Source organism: Geotrypetes seraphini, chromosome 7 (genome assembly GCF_902459505.1).
Source record: "Geotrypetes seraphini chromosome 7, aGeoSer1.1, whole genome shotgun sequence".
Classification (NCBI taxonomy): domain Eukaryota; kingdom Metazoa; phylum Chordata; class Amphibia; order Gymnophiona; family Dermophiidae; genus Geotrypetes; species Geotrypetes seraphini.
In genome coordinates, this window is record NC_047090.1 from 15335133 (window position 1) to 15357683 (window position 22551).

At 45.7% G+C, this 22551-nt stretch overlaps 1 protein-coding gene across 2 annotated transcripts in view; it reads left to right on the forward strand.

The window, feature by feature from the left end:
* TPH2 (tryptophan hydroxylase 2) overlaps window positions 1–22551 on the forward strand; it is a 53679-nt gene that overhangs the window by 27417 nt on the left and 3711 nt on the right. For both annotated transcript variants that reach the window (XM_033952262.1, XM_033952261.1), the window contains exons 8-9: window positions 5134–5260; window positions 20950–21045. In XM_033952262.1, coding sequence (XP_033808153.1) covers window positions 5134–5260; window positions 20950–21045 — 223 coding nt within the window. The remainder of the gene's footprint in view (window positions 1–5133; window positions 5261–20949; window positions 21046–22551) is intronic.

A 22551-nucleotide genomic window follows, 5' to 3' on the forward strand; every position in this document is an offset into this window, starting at 1 on the left:
GGACATATTCTCCTCTTCGAGGACATGTCCGGGGGTCCAGATGGCTTTTCAAAACCCGGCACTTTGTCTGGGTTTTGAAAAGCTGTGTCGGACAGAGAGGAAGTCCGCGCATGTGGTGATGTCATCACTAAGCGTCCACGCATGCGTGGACTTCCTCTCTGCCAGACAAAAGCAGGCAGCGGGTGGGGAGGGGGGAGGACAGGGCTAGGGCGGGCTTGGGAGCAGGATTAGGGCAGGGATGGGTGTAACTAGGCGGGCCTGGAGGCAGTGCTAGGGGGTCCGGAAAATCTGGCCAGACTTTTGGCTGTCTTAAGTTAATTGGACAGTTCTCCAGGCACCACTGCTCAATATCAACAAGACTGTATAACTTCTGTCTATTCCCAAACTCTGGCCCTTGGACCTGTCCTGGAGCTAAGCAGATAGTGCTGTTCAACTCTGCCCAGATTTTCAATAGCACCAAAAATTAGGGTTGCCAGATTTTACTATACTAAAATCGGGACTCGTAGACCCACCCCAGGCCCACCCAGTTCCACCCATCCCTGCCCTGTTATGCCCCAGTCCCACCATAGCTCCGCCCCAGCCCCGCTGCCCGACGCGATTTAGAGGAGGCTTTCCAAAACCCGGACAAAGTGCCAGTTTTTGAAAAGCCGTCCTGACCCCTGGCCATGTCCTCGAAAAGGAGAACATAAGAATTGCCACTGCTGGGTCAGACCAGTGGTTCATTGTGCCCAACAGTCCGCTCACACGACGGCCCTTAAGTCAAAGACCGGTGCCCTAACTGAGACAAGCCCTACCAGCGTACGTTCTGGTTCAGCAGGAACTTGTCTAACTTTGTCTTGAATCCCTGGAGGGTGTTTTCCCCTATTACAGACTCCGGAAGATTTCTCACACTCTCTGGATGAAGAAGAACTTCCTTACGTTTGTACGGAATCTATCCCCTTTCAACTTTAGAGAGTGCCCTCTCATTCTCTCTACCTTGGAGAGGGTGAACAACCTGTCTTTATCTACTAAGTCTATTCCCTTCATTATCTTGAACATTTCAATCATGTCCCCTCTGTCTCCTCTTTTCAAGGGAGAATAGGTCAGCTTCGCTAATTTCTCACTGTACAGCAACTCCTCCAATCTCTTAACCATTTTAGTCGCTCTTCTCTGGACCCTTTAGAGTAGTACCGTGTCCTTCTTCATGTACGGCGACCAGTGCTGGACACAGTATTCCAGGTGAGGGCGCACCATGGCCTGGTAGAGCGGCATGATAACCTTCTCCGATCTGTTCGTGATCTCCTTCTTAATCATTCATAGCATTCTGTTCGCCCTTTTTGTCACCGCCGCGCATTGCGCGGACAGCTTCATCAACTTGGCGACCAGTACTCCCAAATTTCTTTCCTGGGGGGGTCTCTCCAAGTACTGCACCGGACAGCCTGTATTTGTGTATAAGATTTTTGTTACCGACATGCATCACCTTACACTTATCCACGTTAAACCTCATTTGTCAAGCGTGTTTATGTCACGTTGCAGGTCTTCGTAATTCTCCTGCATCTTCACTACTCTGAATAAGTTCATATCGTCTGCACATTTAATCACCTCACTCGTCGTACCAATTTTCAAGTCGTTTATAAATATGTTGAAGAGCACGGGTCCAAGCACCGAACCCTGCGACACTCCACTCATGACGCTTTTCCAGTCTGAGTATTGTCCATTTACCCCCACTCTCTGTTTCCTATCCGCCAGCCAGTTTTTAATCCACATGAGTATTTCACCCTCGATTCCATGGCTCGCAATTTTTCGAAGTAGTCGTTCATGCAGAACCTTGTCGAATGCCTTCTAAAAATCCAGATATACAATGTCGACCGGGTCACCATTGTCTATCTGCCTGTTTACTCCCTCGAAAAAGTGCAGCAAGTTCGTCAAGCAAGATCTTCCTTTGCTGAAGCTGTGATTGCTGGTCCTCTACCATCTTTCCTGGTACCGAGGTCAGACTCACCAGTCTGTAGTTTCCCGGATCTCCCCTTGAACATTTCTTGAAGATTGGCGTAACATTCGCCCCTTTCCAGTCTTCTGGAATCCTTTCCGATTTGATCGACGGATTGGCTATTAGTTGAAGCAGTTCAGCTATAGCCCCTTTCAGTTCCTTGATAACCCTCGGACATCTGGTAACCCTACCAAAAATCTGGGTCTGACTCAGTCAGCTCTACTCATCTGGGAAGGAACCTTTCCTGCTTGGTTAACTAGCACCTAATATCAGGCCCTTGAACTCTTTACTGTGTGTCTGTTGAATCAGAAGGAAGCGATGTGCTGGAGTGGTCTTATTTTCCCCCTAAAGTTGTCTTCGGTTATATAAGACCTCCTGATCTTTGTTGAATTGACTGGGAACTGAAGAAAGGGGCCTGAGAGGCCTCCGCGCTGCTCTTTCTCCAGCTTGCTTTGTGAACCAGTTTCTGAAGCAGGGATTAATTGGTGTTCTGGGGGCACGATGAGCAGGAGGAAGGACTGAGGGAAGAGTTCCCTCTTGATTTCCTTCACATATCCGAGTTAATTAAATGAAATAATGCTGGACTGCACTAGCAAGTAACGGTGCTGCTACTTCTTTTTAACGATGATCAGATGTCTCCTTCTGCTCCTGGCTAATTATGGCACTGCCGTACAATCAGCTTATAAAAAAAATGCGAAATGGTTCATTATGTGAATTATTCAAACAATATGTTGTTTTGCCTGGTTATTTGTTTCTAAACCCATCTATTTCCTCTTGGTTCCTCAACCAGAAATGGGACTGGGATCTGTGGCCATGAATCCGCATTTGCAGTTACCTGGTGATATTTTTACCCTATCTATACCTCCACCAACCACTTCATATAGCCTCGTCTTTAGCTGGGGCCATTTACTAATGCCCTTCTGGAACCCTGCCATCTTTGACTCTAAGGGGGTAATTATAAGGAGGATGCCAACAGTTAGGTGCCAAGAATTAGGGTTACCAGACACCCAGGAAAACCTCTTTTTAGAGGACTGCCCAGGTGCCTGAACGGACTTTCCAAAACCAAGCAGTTTGTCCAGGTTTTGGAAAGCCCCGAGCTCCGGCCCCATCTGGAGGGTCTCCGAGCATGCGCGGATGACGTCACACATATCTGCGCATGCTCCAGGCCCTCTAGACGGTTTGTCGGGGGAAGGTGAGAGGAGGCTTTGTGGAGGCGGGGCTGGGGGTGGAACAGGGCGAGGCTAGGGGCGAAAAGGGGCAGGGCCATGTGTCCGGAGTTTTACCGCTCAAAATATGGTAACCCTACAAGAATGAGTGCAAATGACCTGAATCAGGGGCAGATGGACCATTGGGGCAATTAGGGCAGCATCCAAGAGGCCACGGCAGTAGGGGGCCTGCTCTCTCCTAGGTTCTATTTAGTTACATTTTAGAAAGGTGGTCGGGGGTCGTGACCCGTAATGCCCAGGGGCCCAGATCACTGTCGGTCCACCCCTAACCCAAATACCTAGAGTTACCAGATTTCCTCTTTACAAAAACAGATGAAACCTGGCCCCGCCCTCTTCTGCTCCCAGCTCCACCCACTCTATCCCAGCTGCCAACCCCCCACACCCCCACTTGAACCTTGTATTTCCTTTCCTGAGCTTGGGGCCGTATCCGGAGAACTTCCGTGCATGCGTGGGCATCTGTGCAATGACATCACGTGCACGCACGCTTGTGTGTGATGTCATCACATCGACGGTCCAAGCATGCGCAAGGGCCCTCCAGACGTGGCCCCGAGCTCAGGGCCTTCAAAAACCCGGACAAATTGTCGGGGTTTGGAAATCCCTCCAGGTACCTGGACAAGCCTGGGTTTTCACGGCCATCTGGTATGCAGAAATATGGGCAGACGAAGGCATAACGACCAATACACTGGCTATGCACTATTTCTATATAATGGCGTCTTGATGCGATCGTGTGTCGTTTGAAGGTATGTGTAGGCAGGGTGGGGTCTGGGAAGAGCAAGAGCATAAAATTATGCACATATTTTTAGCTATCTAGGTGCCTCCTTGTCTTTAAAGACTAGGCCCCTGCTTGTATTTTTGTTTTTCTTTGTAAACTGCTACGATCTGCTAGCTAGGTATAGCAGCAAAGCAAGTTTAATAATCCATAACCATAGCATACAAATAGGGTTACCAGGTGCCCAGATTTCCCCGGAAATGTCCTCCTTTTCAAGGACATGTCTGGGGGGGGGGGGGGGTCTGGCACTTTGTCCGGGTTTTGAAAAGCTTCCTCAAAATTGCTTCGGGCAGGAGGGCATCTGCGCATGGCACAAATGCCACGTGATGTCATCCGCGGCATCCGCGGATGCCCTTCTGCCAGACGAGAGCAGGCAGTGGGGCTGTGGCGGGGCTGTGGCATAACAGGGGGGGGGGCTGGGTAGACCTGGGCGGGTCTAGGGGGGGTCTGGATTTTACTAAAGTAAAATCTGGTAACTTTACATACAAATGGCACCTAAGTTTGGTTGCTCTGTTATACAATGAGAGGGATAGGCTTCTGTTTACGATGTAAACAGACAGCAAAGTACAGTGTTCCCCCGGTCGTTCGAGGTTGGCGGTTGGCGGTTCTGGTCATTCGCAGTATTTTCCGACCGCAAACCGCCGATAAGGAGAGAGCAACGGGAGAGGCAGGAGAGAGCAGCCAGAGCGCCACGAGTGCAGGAAATCACTTGCGGTATGCTCCGATCGCCTCTTCCTGCATTAAGTGATCGAGGCAGACAGCGTGCCAGACTTTAAGAATAAATGGGATACCCATGTGGGATCCCTACGAGGGTCAAGCTAAGAAAATTGGGTCATTAGGGCATAGACAGGGGGTGGGTAAGCAGAGTGGGCAGACTTGATGGGCTGGAGCCCTTTTCTGCCTAAATCTTCTATGTTTCTATGTTAAGTCAGGCCTTATCCAATCAGGAGCTGCGTGTCAAAGCAGGAAGAGGCGGTCGGAGCATACCGCGAGTTATTTCCTGCATTTGTGGCGCTCCTGCTGCCCTCTTCATTCTCCCCCATGAAAAACCATATTTGCGGTTTTTCACGATTCGCGGGGAGTACTGTACTTCCTTTTGCAGGTTAAAGGTAATGATCAGTTTGGCTCAGGTTTAATGAACATGTCTCTCTCCCTATTTTTTTATTTAGAGATACGTGCCATGAACTCCTGGGACATGTGCCTTTGCTTGCAGATCCAAAGTTTGCTCAGTTTTCGCAGGAAATAGGCCTGGCTTCCCTCGGAGCGTCCGATGAAGATGTTCAAAAGCTAGCGACTGTAAGTCTGTAAAAGCTTTGGTTTTACCTAATGCTGTTCTCGGTTCCTGTCCGGTACTGTATGAAGGATGTTGCACGGTGGCGTACCATGGGCCTCCTGATCCCCGAGAACCTATCTAGGGTTACTAGACATCCGGATTTCACCAAACATGTCCTCTTTTGTCTGGCACTTTGTCTGGGTTTTGAAAAGCTTTCCCTTCGTGCAGGAGGGCATTCGCGCATGCACGGGTGGCCTGCCTGATAAGAGTGGGCAGTGGGATTGGAGGCGTGGCTGGTGTGGGCTTCAGGGTGGAATCAGGAGTGGAGACGGGGCGGGGATGTATGGAACTGGGCGGGCCTGGGGGCGGGACTAAAGCTCCGGATTTTCCAGATGGAAAATCTGGTAACCAATTGTACCTCACTAACACACGCCAGCCCTGTGCCTTTTTAACCTTCCTCCACTGCTCCCTCAGCCTGGCATCTGAAGTCCGTGGTTCCTCCTGATCCCTCCCTTCCTTGTGAGCATGCTCTGAAATATCTTGATATTTTGTTTGTCATGTGTAAACTGATGGGGGGTTTCTTAAAATTATTTTCATGTCACTCACTTGTCAGGACTTAGATAAAAGACATTTGTTTCTGTTCTTGGGATCTGGAAAGGGGCTGAATTCGAAATCATGCGTGACTAGTAAATCTTTGTGCTACAATGTACTGGTGCTTGACCACCCCCCCTTTCCACCACTCCGCCACAAGTCCATAGATGAAGTGGGGGTAAAACTAGGCCTGCCTTGTCTGGCAGGGGTCCTCAAACTAGTCTTCAGGCCCCCCCTTAGACAAGTTTCCAGAACCTCCACCACAGACACATGTGACATATGTCAAGAACTGGAATATGCAAAAAATATCGCATGAGGACCATTTTGAGCACCGCTTCCATGAAGGCCATGCTGAACTGCTAGGTCTGTTTGATCTAAGAAAACTGAAGCTGCGAGAGCTGGCACAGCTGGTTCCTTTGAACATGAAGCTACCTGGTTACCTTCATTTAGACCCAGAGCTCTTTTTCTCATGAACCACAGCTGTGTGGGGGATAATTTTAGGGTAATTCTGAGAGGGGATATGATCGAAACATTCAAGGTACTGAAGGGGATAGACTTAGTAGATAAAGACAGGTTGTTCACCCTCTCCAAGGTAGGGAGAACGAGAGGGCACTCTCCAAAGTTGAAAGGGGATAGATTCCATATAAGGAAGTTCTTCTTCACCCAGAGAGTAATGGAAATCTGGAACGCTCTTCCGGAGGCTGTTATAGGGGAAAACACCCTCCAGGGATTCAAGGCAAAGTTGGACAAGTTCCTGCTGAACCAGAACGTATGCAGGTAGGGCTAGTCTCAGTTAGGGCGCTGGTCTTTGACCAGAGGGCTGCCGCGTAAGCAGACTGCTGGGCACGATGGACCACTGATCTGACCCAGCAGCGGCAATTCTTATGTTCTTAAATCTTACGTGCCATCCCGATGAAATCCTTTCAGCGCTGAGCACTGTGCCAAACTGGCATGCTGCAGCCCTGCCTTGCGCACCAGTGCCAAGCTGAAAGCAAGGTACCCAAAATCCAGCATAATCAACACGCCAAAACGTCTCTGCGGTGTCTCTTCAAGCATATGCATTCCTTGTCCTCTTTCTCCCATTTCCTCTCAGAAAGCAAAATACCAACTGGTAACAAACAAATCAAACATGCAATCTCGTGTTGCCCCGTGTGTCCCTCCTTCCCCCAAAGGCAAATAAAAGTGTAAGCACAATAGCATGTCAGATGGTCTTTGGTACTTAGGTGCTGTGATGTGACCAGAATGGCCTCCCCTCACGTCACCCTCCATATGCCGTGGTTTGAAAAAAATATTCCTTTTGCCTGCTGTAAATGAAGTGGGAAGGGGGAGACAATTAAACCATCCGGCATATCACTGAGCAGCAGCAGGGTTGGAAGAGAACCACCACACATATGGACAGTCCATTAAAAAGCCCCAACTCTGAGGCCAACGAAGCATTTAATTTTGCTGCCCTAGCCAGGCAGTCTGCCAGCACATCTGCCACGCCTGGCACCTTTACAAGCATTAAATAACCACTTTTCCCCCCCACCACCACCTTTTTGTCTTGCATATGATGGATGAAAATTCTTCAAATTATAGACTTTGAGGCAGATATAAATTAGTCTAGCAGTCAGGCGATCTGCCAATTAGGTCAGTCTTCACTGAACCCATTGATTATAATAATAATAATAATAACTTTATTCTTCTATACCGCCACAATCTTTCGATTTCTAGGCGGTTTACAATCAAGAGTGCTGGACATTCAGTGAAATACAATAAGTAGATGTTCAGAGGAAATACAGAGATCAGAGACCTCAGGAGGCAATAGTATAGAAATACAATTTGCTGAGCGAAAATGTAATATGTACATTTTAGTAGGTAATGTCCGACAGGACCTGTTGGGGATAAATAGCAACGTAAAGTTACAATAAGATGAAGATAACAGATTATATTTATAACAGTGCTGTAAGTTCAGGTGGAATAGGGAGGTGGGAGGGAGAGGGAGAGCGGGTCAATTGTTTAGCTGAGTACGGTGGTTCTGGAATGGGCCCAGAGGCAAGTCACAGGGCTGTGACGTAAATTAGATATCTGAATTGAACAGTGTCGGGGTGTCTGAGTTTACATTCAGTAGGGTTCTAATAATGATGCAAAATTTCACCAAATTACTTATTGTCAAGTACACACAGAGTAAATCTGAAAGTTAGCTTTTATCTGGGCCATAGCAGAATCCCTGGTGCAAAGGGCACTTACCTAGCTGCACTGTTGAAACCCTCCCAGAGGTCACTGGATGGTCCTTCTGGTGCTGATCTAGAAGCACACCCGGTGTTTGCACGATGGAAGTCGTTTCTAGAAGACCTTTGCGAGAGGCAGGTGAACAAGCTAAGACATGCTTCCAGTTCCAGAACGGAAGGGGTTGCCTCGGCTACAGCCTTTTGGATTGAGCTCACTCCCTTTTAAAGTTTTTGGCTCAACGTGAGGTTCATTCAAATACAGTGGGTATTTTCTTATCCACGAAGGACTTGGGGCTAGATTCTTAAAAATTTGTGTTAAAAACCGATGGGCCGCTGTCGCAGCTGTTATAGGAGCGATTTAAAAAAACAAAAAAGCGAGTCATTCTTCAAACACTGCTCATGCAGACGAGGTTGGCGGAGAGTGGCGAGGATTCGCTAAATTTGCACGTACCCATCGCTGCTGATAGCAATGGGCACATGCACACAATAAATGCAAAGAAAGTAAACCCAACCTAATCAAGCCGTTGAAGTCAAGCAACCCTCTTTCTCTCTGATAAGCAACGCCCCCCCACCCCCTGGCAGTGGGAATGATGCCCACACTCTCCCGCTGCCAAGCAATGCCCACACCCCCTCTCAGCAGCAGGAGAGAGGCCCACTCTCTCTTGATGCCAAGCAACACCCCCCCATGCCTCTGATAACTCCCACTCCCACTTAGACGGCTGGCCGGAGGATGCCTACTCCATCCAGCCAGCAGGCCCGCCTCTTCAAAATTGCAGACCTTCCACTCCCTGGTGCCTCCTGGGAAGCACCAGGGAGGGGGCCTTAGGCTTTGATTGGCCCAGGTTGTTTAATGCCCATCCTATGGGTGGGACCTTAGATGTCTGGGCCAATCAGAGCCTTAGGCTCCTCCCCGGTGTGTGGCAGTGCAAGTCGGAGAGGTGAAGGCACCCCCATTGAGATGGTGCCCGGGGCAGACTGCAACCCCCCCTCCTAGTTCCATAAACAGTGCCTAATTCCTAGTTGCCCTTCGGCGCATTTGTCAATCAACTGCTAGGCATCATTTATAGAATCACAGTTAACGGTGTCTAAGTCTACTTAGGTGCTGGCAGGTGCTATAATGTTAGCCCCTGTACAGTAGGCCAATGTTTTCCTGGCTCCTAACACAGATGCCTAACGACGCCTCGGTCATATCACGCCTATTCTCTGCCTCTCGTACTGAGGTCCTGGGGAATATGAAAGAAGACTGAAATGTTGCGGACGTATATTAGAATATTCTCTGCCCCTAGGCATGCCTACTTTGCTGGTAAGTGTGCGTAGGCGCCTTGACTTGGGCATCGTTGGGCGCCGCACTAAATTCTGCACGCAACTTTAATGTTTAAAAAAAAAAATTAATGATCTTTTAATGGCGTATTCAACTATCATAAGAACATAAGCAATGCCTCTGCTGGGTCAGACCTGAGGTCCATCTTGCCCAGCAGTCCACTCACGCGGCGGCCCAACAGGTCCAGGACCTGAGCAGTAATCCTCTATTTATACCCTTCTATTCCCTTTTCCAGCAGGAAAATGTCTAATCCTCTCTTAAATCCCAGTACTGTATTCTGCCCTATAACGTCTTCTGGAAGCGCATTCCAAGTGTCCACCACACGTTGGGTAAAGAAGAACTTCCTGGCATTCGTATTGAATCTGTCCCCTTTCAACTTTTCCGAATGGCCTCTTGTTCTTTTATTTTTTGAAAGTTTGAAGAATCTGTCCCTCTCTACTCTCTCTATGCCCTTCATGATCTTATAAGTCTCTATCATATCCCCTCTAAGTCTCCTCTTCTCCAGGGAAAAGAGACGCCATTAAAGCTAATTAAAAAAATGTTGAGTTGCCCACGAAATTCGACTAGGTGCCTAATTACTTAATACAGTGGTTCCTAACCCTGTCCTGGAGGACCACCAGGCTAGCCCTAATGAATATGCATGAGAGCCATGCAAACCTGCTCCATGCATATTCATTAGGGCTATCCTGAAAACCCGATTGGCCTGGTGGTCCTGCAGGACAGGGTTGGGAACCACTGACTTAATACACTTCAGGAAGAGGAGTTTAGTGTCGGAGCGCAGTGCCCCTCCAACCCTTTCCTCTGCACAGACCCTTCTTGCAAGACAGCACCTCTGTGGCTTCACTCTCTTTTCGCTGCCCTTCGTCAGTTCTTGTCGTGCGCACCTTCTGCGTTTTCTTGTCTGTCAAGTCTCGCGTCCCTGCAGGTTTCCCTGTGCTTCAGCCTGCCTGGCACTTTGACATTTTCCCAATGCAGCCTGTCCCCGCTTATCGTTACAAGCCAGCAAACTGGAGCTCTTTGTGGAATTTGTTTCTTCCTTTGTGCCTCTCTCTTCCGACATCAAACGTCCTCCACTTGTCGTAAGCCTTTCGTGGTGTCTTAGTATAATCGGCACATTGAGGCAACCAGAGCAGAGCTTGTCTGATAACGGCTGGTGGCTGTGATCACATTGTACCGAAAGCGTTTTATGTCCGACTGCTACAGATCTACAGTGCCATAACACTATCACAGCTATTAGACATGGTTCAAATTTGGGGTTGAGGGGAGGCACCTATTCTAGGGTTACCAGACGTTCAGATTCCCTTGGACATGTCTTTCTTTCCGGGGGGTCTGGACGGCTTTTCAAAACCCAGTACTTTGTCTGGATTTAGATAAGCTTTCAGGTAGCAGCAACGTCAGGACGGCATCTGGGTCACACCAGCACATGTGCAGATGCCCTCCCGACAAGTGAACAGGTTGAGGGGGGGGGGCGGGGCTGAGGGGTGGAATGGGGCATGACTTGGGTGGAATGGGGCCGGGCAGGCCTGGGGGCAAGGCCATGGGCCCAGATTTTTGTTACGGAAAGTCTGGTAACCCTAACTTATTCACTAATGGACAGAGTGATGTAGCAGTAAGCTAACAGAGATTGAGGGCAAGGGACAAAGGGGATCGGACCTAGGGTTACCATACGTCTCCAGAAAAAAAGAGGACGGATCAAGACATCCGGTTTTCACTTTCGTTGCTTCCAGCAGAAGTAAAACCTGGGCATCTCCTTCTATCCTTCTTACTTCCGCTGCTTTCAATGGAAGTAAAACCCGGATGTCTCAATCCATCCTCTTTTTTTACTGGAGCCATACGTTAACCCTAATCAGGGCAGAAACATTTTGGGGGGAATGATTTGAAGAAATAAAATAGTAGCTTTGTCTTTCTGTTTTCTCGAGATTTGTCCAGATTTGCTACTGAAGCATTTTGTCCCACAATCTTGTTTTTCAGTTGCTGCTTGAACTTTTTCTCACGTCTTTGTCACTGTACTTCCCCATTGTTTGGTTTGGTTCCCCTTGTATTCCCATTTTCCTCCTCCGTTCGTCTTTGGGTTAGGTTGGGGTTTTTGTTTTGTTTTTTTTACTTCCTCACTCAGAAATTAGTCCTCTTATGCCACATCTTTTCAAGTATGGTATTTATTTTTAATTACATTTGCCAATGTCGAGTATGATCATTTTAAATTGCTCACCTTCCACCTCTTTCTCCCCCCCCCCCCCCTTTTTACAAAACTGCGAAATTGTTTTTTAGCGCAGACTGGCGAGCTGAATGCTCTGCGCTGCTCCTAACACTCATAGAGTTCTACGAGCATCGGAAGCAGCGCAGAGCTTTCAGCACGCCGGCCTGGGCTTCTGCTTGTCAGGTACCTTCCCCCAACCCCCCCTCCAAAAAAAAAGCAAACCCCTTCTTTCCCCAGAGGACTGAGGTCAGAAACGTACCTGAAAGGGTTCTTCCATTTTACCTTCTGAAGCACCAAAAGGATATTTAATGGGTTGAAAACTTGGCACTATGAATTCAATTTGCTAAAGATTGTTGTCATAGGTGCAGAATGGCCTCACAGTATTACTGAAGAGAACCTATAAAAAGTTCATTAAGCTGATGTTATCAATCCAGTTCTACAAGGTTTTCTCATATGAATGTTATCAGCAAAATCTGAACTGCAGATGTTGTACACGGCTTGATTAAATCAGCCCCTGGCAGCACGAGGTGGCTGTTTTATGCACAAAAAAAAAAAGGAATCATTTATTCACCATCTGAAATTTCATTCAGGTAATTTGCAGGCTGGGGGGACAAAATTCTTTCATTAGACCATATGGCTTGGGATCACAGATTTCGAATGCCAAGTACTTTTCAAAGATGATCAAAATATACAGTCCACGCTCAGAAATAAAAGGTTTAAAAAGACTTTCTAACAAAAAATCAAAATAACGGATCATTTGGAGAAATGTTTTGACATGGCCTCAGCTGTCTTTATAGTACGGAATATGAGGTGAATTGTGGTAGCTGACTATTTAATTTAAAATAGCATTTTGACCATCAGAATATTGGAATCACATTCATAAGAATTTGTCAATTTATCAACCACAATACTATGACCCATAAGAAAATTCTGTCTCTACACATAGAAGTCAGCTCTGTAGGTGCCACAGGGTGCTGAGCAACACCCAATATTGAACAAGCTTCTTCACTGTGTCCAGGGAGGGTTAATTTGCATTATACTTGGCACCCCCAATCATTGTAGAATGTGGTAAGAGCGGATAGCGTAGCTGGTTTTAAGAAAGGTTTGGACGATTTCCTGGAGGAAAAGTCCATAGTCTGTTATTGAGGAAGACATGGGGGAAGCCACTGCTTGCCCTGGATTGGTAGCATGGAATGTTGCTACTCTTTGGGATTCTAGAATCTTGTTATTCTTTGGGATTCTGGAATCTTGCTATTCCTTGGGTTTCTGTATGGAATGTTGCTACTCTTTAGGGTTCTAGAATCTTGTTACTCTTTGGGATTCTGGAATTTTGCTATTCTTTGGGATTCTGTATGGAATGTTGCTACTCCTTGGGTTTTAGCCAGGTACTAGAGACCTGGATTGACCACCGTGAGAACGGGCTACTGGGCTTGATGGACCATTGGTCTGACACAGAAGGCTATTCTTATATCAGTATCTATGCTTATAAATCACCTTGTTGATCAAGGTCTGTGGTGCTCTCACCTGCTATTCAGGTAGGCAACAAAACCTATAATACAAAAGTTGACATCAATCCTGCTTACATATCTAAGTTTCAAGTTGATATACTACCTATTAGAAATCCTGAGAGGTTTACAGTAAAATTACAATTAGTATCAAAAGATAATAATAAAACATAAAGACAAATACGGACAACGATAAATCCATAACTTGATACAAAGGAGGTAACTGGGAGGAAATACAATGATTTCTTTAGCTTAGAGAGGGGTTAAAGGGAAACACAAACGGGAAAGGATAAATTAAGTGGTTTATGATTCTCATTCATTTTACTGTCTACTGTATGTGTCTTTAAACAAAAATATTTTAAGGTTTGATTTAAATTTAGTTCATGAGTTTTCTTGTCTAAGATGGGTTGGTAGAGCATTCCAAAGGGTTGGTGCAGTAGCCGAGAAGATGGTGTCGTAGACTATATGACGGATTGATGTAGTAAAAACTGCCCAATCGTGCCTCCCGCTTGGTTGCGTAACGCTCTTGATTTTAACCTAGCTTTAGCACGAAATTGCCAGCTTTATGTCGACCAGCATCAGAATACTGAGAAGGAATTCACCGTCATCAGTTTTTAAGTGCTGTACTCTTTGGCTGAAATATTTTATTTGTACGTGCGACTCAATTAACTCCCTCTTTTACAAAGACGCTCTAAGCTTTTTAGCGCGTGCTGAATATTAGCGTGTGCATGTTATCCTATGGACGCGTTAGCGCATGCGTTGATTTAGCGTGCGCTAAATCTGCGCTAAAACGCTTAGTGCGCCTTTGTAAAAGAGGGCCTAAATATTTATCAAAGCGGATTTTGTCTACTGTCTTGGCACTTTCTTAGGGATCAGACTGGGTACAAACAAAGGGAAACAGATGACGCTTTCCACTAATTTGCACCATTGCGCCTCTCCCGTGCCGTTAAACTGGCAGGGCAAAAGTCTGGAAGCTGCAAAGCGATTGTGTGTCTCTGATAATGTCTCTTTACAAATAATTGGTGAGGCTTCATCGAGAATACTGTGTCTAATTTAATTTACATTTGAAGTAAGAGCCTGCTCAGTTCCCAGATCTAGGTGGTGTAATATTTATTCTGCATGGTAATTAAATTGTACGTGATAATTAAATCATAAAAGAAGATCGTAATATAATTCAACTCAAAACAAAAATTTTACAAACCCAACCGACCTACTCTGAATCATAGACTCCCCGAAGAGAACAATAATCACAGTTTATCCAACAGTTTCTGAACTAAGCAAGACCTTTTTTGTTTTCGAATACTAGATAAAATGGCTTCAACTTGAGTTCAGCTGGCTTTATGCCCCCCCCCCTCCCCCCAAAGGCCAGCATGTTTTCCTCTTTCTCCACCCTTGTCCGGAGTCCCCCTGGCTTTCCTGGTCTAACTTTAAAAAAGTATTATGGTCTGCAGAGGATCGCCGGCACTGGTGATTCTAACAGGCTGCCCTCGGCTTCTGCTGCACTATCCTTTTGCTGCGATCCATCCCAAACTGAAACTGGATGGTACGTCAGAGATGGGACAGGAGTAAATCTTCTTGAAGTACATAGATGGGAGGGGGAAGGGGGTTCAAAGAGAGGAGGCTATTCCAGAGTAGCCAGACTGAGGGTGGGGGGGAGGTGAAGGGGAAGAAATATTGGACCTGGAAACAGAGGAGAGAGATGGTGGACAATGGAATGGAGGGAAGGAAAAGAAAGGGAGAGAAGTTGGACCCAAGGGCTGGCATGGAGAGAGGGGGGATAGACATAACTGAAAGGGAAGAATCAATATCTTAGTTGTAGAGAGGGAATGGAATGAGAGAAGAGAGGAGAAAAGAAAATGGACAGTAGAGACTGGAAAGAGAATTAGTAGAAGACTGACATGAAAGCAGAAAAGAGAAACTGGGACCAACATGACAGAAAAGCAAAATGTCCATACAACAAAGGTAGAAAAGAGAAATTGTTTGATTCTGAATTTATTAACGGGAATATGTTAGCTTTAGAATATGATATGATATATGCATTATAGATGGTTTTTATAAAATCGCATTTACCCCCTCTTATACGAACGCATAGCGCGGGTTTTAGCGCCGGCAGCGGCGGTTCACATCTAATCAGATACTCCAAGTATTTCCCCTATCAGTCCTGGTAGGCTCACAATCTAACTATGGTCCTGGGGGTTAAGTGACTTGACCGGCGGCACTGGGATCAAATCCACAACCTCAGGGTGCTGAGGCAACAGTTCCGACCACTAGGCCACTCCTCCCTAGGAGGCATGGCTGGGTCCTGCCCGTGTTCCTTCCATGTGCAAACCCCCTTGCATTTTCATGCTATGCCACCTACATGATCCCTGATAGAATAGCACTTAACGGAACTTATGGGGTCCTTTTATTAAGGTGTGCTGACGCTAAAGCAGGGGTAGGCAATTCCAGTCCTCGAGAGCCGGAGCCAGGTCAGGTTTTCAGGATCTCTGCCATGAATATGGACGAGATGGATTTGCATGCACTGCCTCCTTGAGATGCAAATCTATCTCATGCATATTTATTGTGGAGATCCTGAAAACCTGACCTGGCTCCGGCTCTCGAGGTCCGGAATTGCCTACCCCTGTGCTAAAGCAACCATTATATCCTATGGGCATCTTAGCATTTACCGCTTGCTAAATCGGTTGGTGCACCTTAGTAAAGAGACCCCAGAGTCCAATGTTAGAAGTCTATTAGCATAGCAAATTTGTTGCTCTGAATATCAGTGAAATAAGCCTGTTGTATACAGAACCCATCAGCTAATATGTATGACAAAACTACAGTAATCGTGTAATAAGGAAGACAGTTTTAATTGTAGATCTCTGTCCACAGCCATCTGGTCCTTCCATTTCCAAGTTTCAGTCTCTGCGGTTTGGAACCCTTTATTAGCTCTGACATGTCTGCTGCTCTCCAAGCTTGTGCCCTAAGTGCTTGTGAATGCATCGAGGCTCGCATTAATTCACTCGGGCTGTGTCCTTCTGCTGTGCTAAAGGGGCTTAATGCACGGCTCGGTTGTGCTGCTTACGGCTCAATAAGAGAAACCGGTGATGGCTTAAGACAGGATCAGGTTCTGAAATAAATGATAAAGGGCCCTAATGAAACAGCTATATGTAAATCAGGACATTAGGTGCTAAGAGGGCGATTCTATATAGGGGCAGCTATAAAGTGACTACTTAGGGCCTGTTCTGTAAAGAAAAGCAGGTGCCTTTACAAATATGAAAGGGTAGAGCGTGTGTTAATGATGGGAACAGGGTTTGGGGTCTCTTGAGGAAATTTTAAAAAGGGCTCCAGGGGAGATCCGGGGGAACTACAGACCGGTAAGCCTGACTTCAGTGCCTGGCAAAATAGTGGAAACAATTATAAAAAAATAAAAATTGTGGAACCTGTAAACAAACGTGGTTTAATGAGATGGAGTCAGCGTGGGTTCAGCCAAGGGAGGTCTTGCCTCACCAATTTGCATGGCTTCTTTGAAGGTGTGAATAAACATGTGGATAAAGGCGAGCGGTTGATTTCCAGAAAGCTTTTGCAAAGTTCCTCATGAGAGGCTCCTGAGAAAATGAAAGAGTCATGGGAGAGGAGGCAATGTTCATTTGTGGATTAAAAATTGGTTATTGGTAGGGTTAAATGGCCATTTTTCTCAATGGAAGAGGGTAAATAGTGGGATCTGTGCTGGGTCCGGTGCTATTTAACTTATTTATAAATGATCTGAAAATTGGAACTATGACTGAGGTGATTAAATCTGTAGATGACACTAAACTGTTCAAAGTTGTTAAAAAGCTTGCGGATTGTGAAAAACTGCAGGCATACTTTAGGAAATTGGAAGACTGGGAGTCCAAATGGCAGATGAAATTTAATGTGGACAAATGCAAAGCGATGCACATTGGGAAGAATAACCTGAATCACAGTTACCGGATGCTAGGGTCCACCTTGGGGGGTCAGCATCCAAGAAAAAGATCTGGGTGGCATCGTAGACAATACACTCAAACCTTCCACCCAATGTACGGCAGTGGCCAAAAAAGCAAACGAGATGCTAGGAATTATTAAAAAGGGATGGTTAATAAGACTAAGAATGTTATAATGCCCCTGTGTTGTTCCATGGTGCGACCTCATCTGGAGTATTGCGTTCAGTTCTGGGCTCCTTATCTCAAGAAAGATATAGTGGTGCTAGAAAAGGTTCAAAGAAGAGCGACCAAGATGATAAAAGGGATGGAACTCCTCTCGTATGAGGAAAGACGAAAATGGTTAGGGCTCTTCAGCTTAGAAAAGAGACGTCTGAAGGGAAATATGGCATCCCACAATTCTTTCTGTGAAATATTTCCAGATGACATTCAGATGCTTCCCCCTTGTACTGTCACATTATGATCTCTTAATTCTTCAATACCCCTCCTCCTTTCATTAAAAAAAAGGTTTGCTTTCTTGTGCATTAAATCCTATCAAGCATTTCAATGTCTCTCTCTTCTAGTCTACATATATTTAAGCCTTTTAGTCTTATCTCATATGGGCGTTTGGTGTGGTCCCATCATTAGGGTTACTGGGGGTCCGGACGGCTTTTCAAAACCTAGCACTTTCTCCGGGTTTTGAAAAGAAATTGCGTTGGGTGGGGGGCATGCACGGATGCAACGCAGTGAGGTCACGCACCCGCCCGCATGCATGGGGGCAGAGCTGAGGGCGGAGCTCTGGTGGGGATGGGTGGTACTGGGTGAGGGAGTCTGCATTTTACTGACGTAAAATCTGGTAACCCTACCCGTCACTGTTTTGCTTACCTTTTAATGAACAACCTCTCGCTTTTCTCAAGTTGCCTATCCTTTTTCAGATACAGCCTCTAAAACTGAGTACTGTATTTCAGGTGAGGCCTCACAAGTGACTTATACAGGGGCATTTTCACCTCTGTTTTTCTTGCTGGTTATACCTTTCAATATGTGGCCCAGTGTCGTCATAATTCTAGTCACTGTTGTATTGTTTTTACAACTTTGAGATCATCAGACATGATCACCCCCAAGGATTCTCTTCTGCCCCATGCACAGCAGCTCTTCACCTCTCAATTACTAAATGTTACTTTTAGATTATTTTATTTGTGTGCATTGTACTGAACCAACATAGCAATCACATTAATTTATGCTCTAGACCAGGGGTCTCAAAGTCCCTCCTTGAGGGCTGCAATCCAGTTGGGTTTTCAGGATTTTCCCAATGAATATGCATTGAAAGCACTGCATGCACACAGATCTCATGCATATTCATTGGGGAAATCCTGAAAACCCGACTGGATTCCAGCCCTCGAGGACCGGAGTTGCCCATCCCTGACATAGACACTCTAATCCAGAGGTCTCAAAGTCCCTCCTTGAGGGCCACAATCCAGTCGGGTTTTCAGGATTTCCTCAATGAATATGCATTGAAAGCACTGCATGCACATAGATCTCATGCATATTCATTGGGGAAATCCTGAAAACCCGACAGGATTCCGGCCCTCGAGGACCGGAGTTGCCCATCCCTGACATAGACACTCTAATCCAGAGGTCTCAAAGTCCCTCCTTGAGGACCCCAATCCAGTCAGGTTTTCAGGATTTCCCCAATGAATATACATTGAAAGAAGTACATGCACATAGATCCTCAAGGAGAGACTTTCAGATCCCTGCTCTAGACAGTGAAACCATGATGATATGCTGAGAAAAATATGCAAAACGTTTTAAATGATTTTTGTGTGTTTCAATGCAATGGATATTTTTTTATGGGGGGGGGGATATAAGATGTACCAGTTGATAAATCCCGTTATGATAAACATCACAAACCCTTATTCTCTGAGTCAGATCACTGACCTGCAAAACTTGTTCCATGGTGGCGATGCAGTACTAAATAAGACACTATAGGTGGCAGTATTGGGTGAGTTATCTCATACTCATTAGACAGATATGGTAGCGAGATATTCCACTATCAAACGTTCATTGTAAGAGAACTGAAATGCATAACACTGCCATAAATTGATACACGATGTATTCATTGAAAAAGTCTAAATGGGAATTAGGCCTTGGCACTTGGTCATTTTTTAAAAAATATTTATTTTAATGGGATTTCTTTGCCGAGTTTCACTAGAGATAAGGCTCTTTATAACTGCTATTCAATTTTTCTCTGAAGCTACTAAAAGTATTTTCCAATCCTGCTGTGCTTCACATTATTTCTGTTCATTTGCATTGCTACGTGGTTAATACCTAAAGGACCGAGTCGATGAAAACGAAAAGCAGTTACTCCATTAGTCTGTTCCCCCATAGATTAGTCAGAATGATCTAGGATTCAAAACACCCCCTCACTATGAGCGTTGGAGCAGTTACCACCGCTGCCAGCGCTAAAACCCATGTGTTTGTAAAAGAGGGTGACACACAGTTTATATGAAATCTTTGAACAGCTCCTAAATGCTTAGAGAGGTCGTCTTACCTTTCTCAAGGTAATTCTTTCAAGAAGAAACCTCACACCTTATCTCCCCTTCCCATTTCCAAGGGAATATGATTTCTCAAGCTTACACCTTGTTTTTAGCAGTATGGAAGACTAAATTTAAAATTCCTTTATAGACTGAAATGCTGTGAAAAAAAAAAAATAGTATTATAAAAATCAACGGCTATATTCCCGGAAGTTACTCTTAATACACATCGCATATATCCCCCTGAATCTTCTTAATTAGAATTTTTTTTTTCTCAATTCTTTTTAGATCCTCAGTGGACTCATTCATAGACTTATTAATGGTAAAATCTTCATCAAACAAACGAGTCTGTGGAAACTCAATGTTCTTGGACCTTAAGCTGTAATTTATTCAAACTGTTCTTAAAAACAACAATAAAAGCAAAAAGCACAATAAAAATTCTATCCACATTAATCATAAGAGGACCCAACATGGGCTGTGTTACGGCTAAACATGTCTTCTTCAGGGATCCAAGATGCAATAATCCAGTCTTTGATAGATGTGGACAAAATCTGGAAAAACCAATTGTAGAAGCCAAAAGCTAAGTGCAAGATAGCAGTGCTGGAAGCAATGAAATCTTCACCAAATCAACTCCATTGATCATCAGATCTGTTTTATTCAATTATTGCTTGTATCTATAACTTGTATCATAAAAGCAACTTATCGACCCTGAGGAAGTTTTAAATTGAAACATGATCGTGTCAGGAGAGGCGCTCCTTTCAATAAGCCTAAGCAGACAATTGGCTTTTGTGATATAAAGCTCTATGACATCACAATGCAGGTGTTAAGAGCCTTAGCCAATAGGGAGAGGAGGAGATAGTGGATGCTGTAGATGGGCAGACTTGATGGGCCATTTGGCCTTTATCTGCCGTCATGTTACAATGTTTCTATAACCATAAAGTTCTATGACATCACAATGCAGGTGTAAAAAGCCTTAGCCAATAGGGAGAGGAGATGCAAATGTTAAGAGCCTTAACCAATAGGGAGAGGAGGAGATAGTGGATGCTGTAAATGAGCCATTTGGCCTTTATATGCCGTCATGTTTCTATATTTCTATAACCATAAAATTCTATGACATCATAATACAGATGTAAAGAGCCTTAGCCAATAGGGAGAGGAGGAGATAGTGGATGCTGTAGATGGGCAGACTAGATGGGCCATTTGGCCTTTATCTGCTGTCATGTTACAATGGTTCTATAAGCATAAAGTTCTATGACATCACAATGCAGGTGTAAAGAGCCTTAGCCAATAGGGAGAGGGGATGCAAATGTTAAGAGCCTTAGCCAATAGAGAGAGGAGGAGATAGTGGATGCTGTAGATGGGCCATTTGGCCTTTAGCTGCCGTCATGTTTCTATGTTTCTTTCAGCAGTGGCTCAACCAGATTTCTCTTATCTTTTCTACAGTGCTATTTCTTTACCGTTGAATTTGGCCTTTGCAAACAGGAAGGACAACTGCGTGCTTATGGAGCCGGGCTTCTGTCTTCTATTGGAGAATTACAGGTATGAGTTACTTTAAGGTTTTTACGCATAATGTGCTACAGGAGGTTCACAAGTGATGGAGGGGTGTTCTGTTATACTTAAACGTCACAAATTCAGCAGCACAGCAAATAGCAAGAGAATTAATTTTGTTGGAAGAAGACCTTAGTTCATGGAGACCAACCTCTTTCACAAATGTTGACATCCAAACCTTTGCCTGTACTCATTCATTTGCCTCCCATGATTGAAATTTTATCCCCATGCTAAGACGACAATCGTAGCCAGTCTTGGGATCAAAGCCAGAACCAAATTAAGTGGTAGTGTCCCTGGCTGCTTGCATTATTAAAACTTGTTGGCTGTGATAGGCTAGCTTGTACACTCAGGAAAGGTTGGGGAGCAAACACCAGTTCATATGAACAAGAACACTTTTTATTCTTTGAGTTTGCCTCACACTTTACAAACTGTTAGCTTGGCTTAACTCAGCCAAGCAGTTACAGTCGTCGGTCCTTTTCCCACAGCTCTCCCCTCAGCTGATGTCTAGGAAAAAATCAGGAGTTCCTTCTCTCGCTCATGGGACCTCCCCCAAACTGATCCCAGGTTGTAGAGAATGACATGGTGACTTGTTACCGCGACTAACCGCAATAAAACCGCAGGAACGGGTAAAATGTATATGTGCTTACCGCCGGTGCGGTGAAGGAATCTGAGCAGAGGCACAGAAACTCAACACATCCACCGGGGTAGTAATGGGAGTGCGGGGAGGGGGGGGGGGAGGGGAGGGTGGAGTCCGCCCCAGGCACAGTTTTTGTAAATGGTGCAAGCGCCCATCCACCTCTCCGCCCCCTCAGGCCCCGCCGCACGCCCCTTCCCTTCCTTCTGTAATTTTTCTTGCGTGAGCAGCATTACGAACTTGTTGCCCGCGTTAGCGTCGCCTCTTTCTGACGTCACTTCCCGGAAGTGACATCAGAGAGAGCGCCGAAGTCGACGCGGGCAGTACGTTGGTGGATGCTAGTGTCAAAGTTTAAAAATAGGTACAGGGGGAAGAGAAGGGGCGCGCGTGCAGCGGGGGAAAGAATGCGAAGAGGGGGGGGGGGCAGAGAGGAGAAGGGGTTCTGGCGCCCAGGACGGCCTGCCACCCTTCCCTTACTACGTCACTGCTCATTCCTTAAACCACGAATAGCTGTATAGGATTCAAATGGTGCTTCTTTTAAATTTTGGACTCTTTAAACGGAAAGGCATTTTGGATTTAGCCACGCCTTCTTCAATTGTAGGGTAAGTTGCAATTGTAGTTACAATTGTAGTTCAATTGTAGTTACATTCAGGCACAAATTTCCCTGTCCCTGGAGGGCTCACAATCTCAGCTTGCACTTGAGGCATTGAAGGGTTAAGCGATTTGCCCAAGATCACAAGGAGAGGTGGTGGGACTTGAACCCTGGCTTCCCTGCTTCACCTGCTGCTCTAACCGTTAGGCTATTCACCTATTAGCTCAGGGGTCTCCAAACTTTTTACCATGAGGGCCACATTGGGTACTTC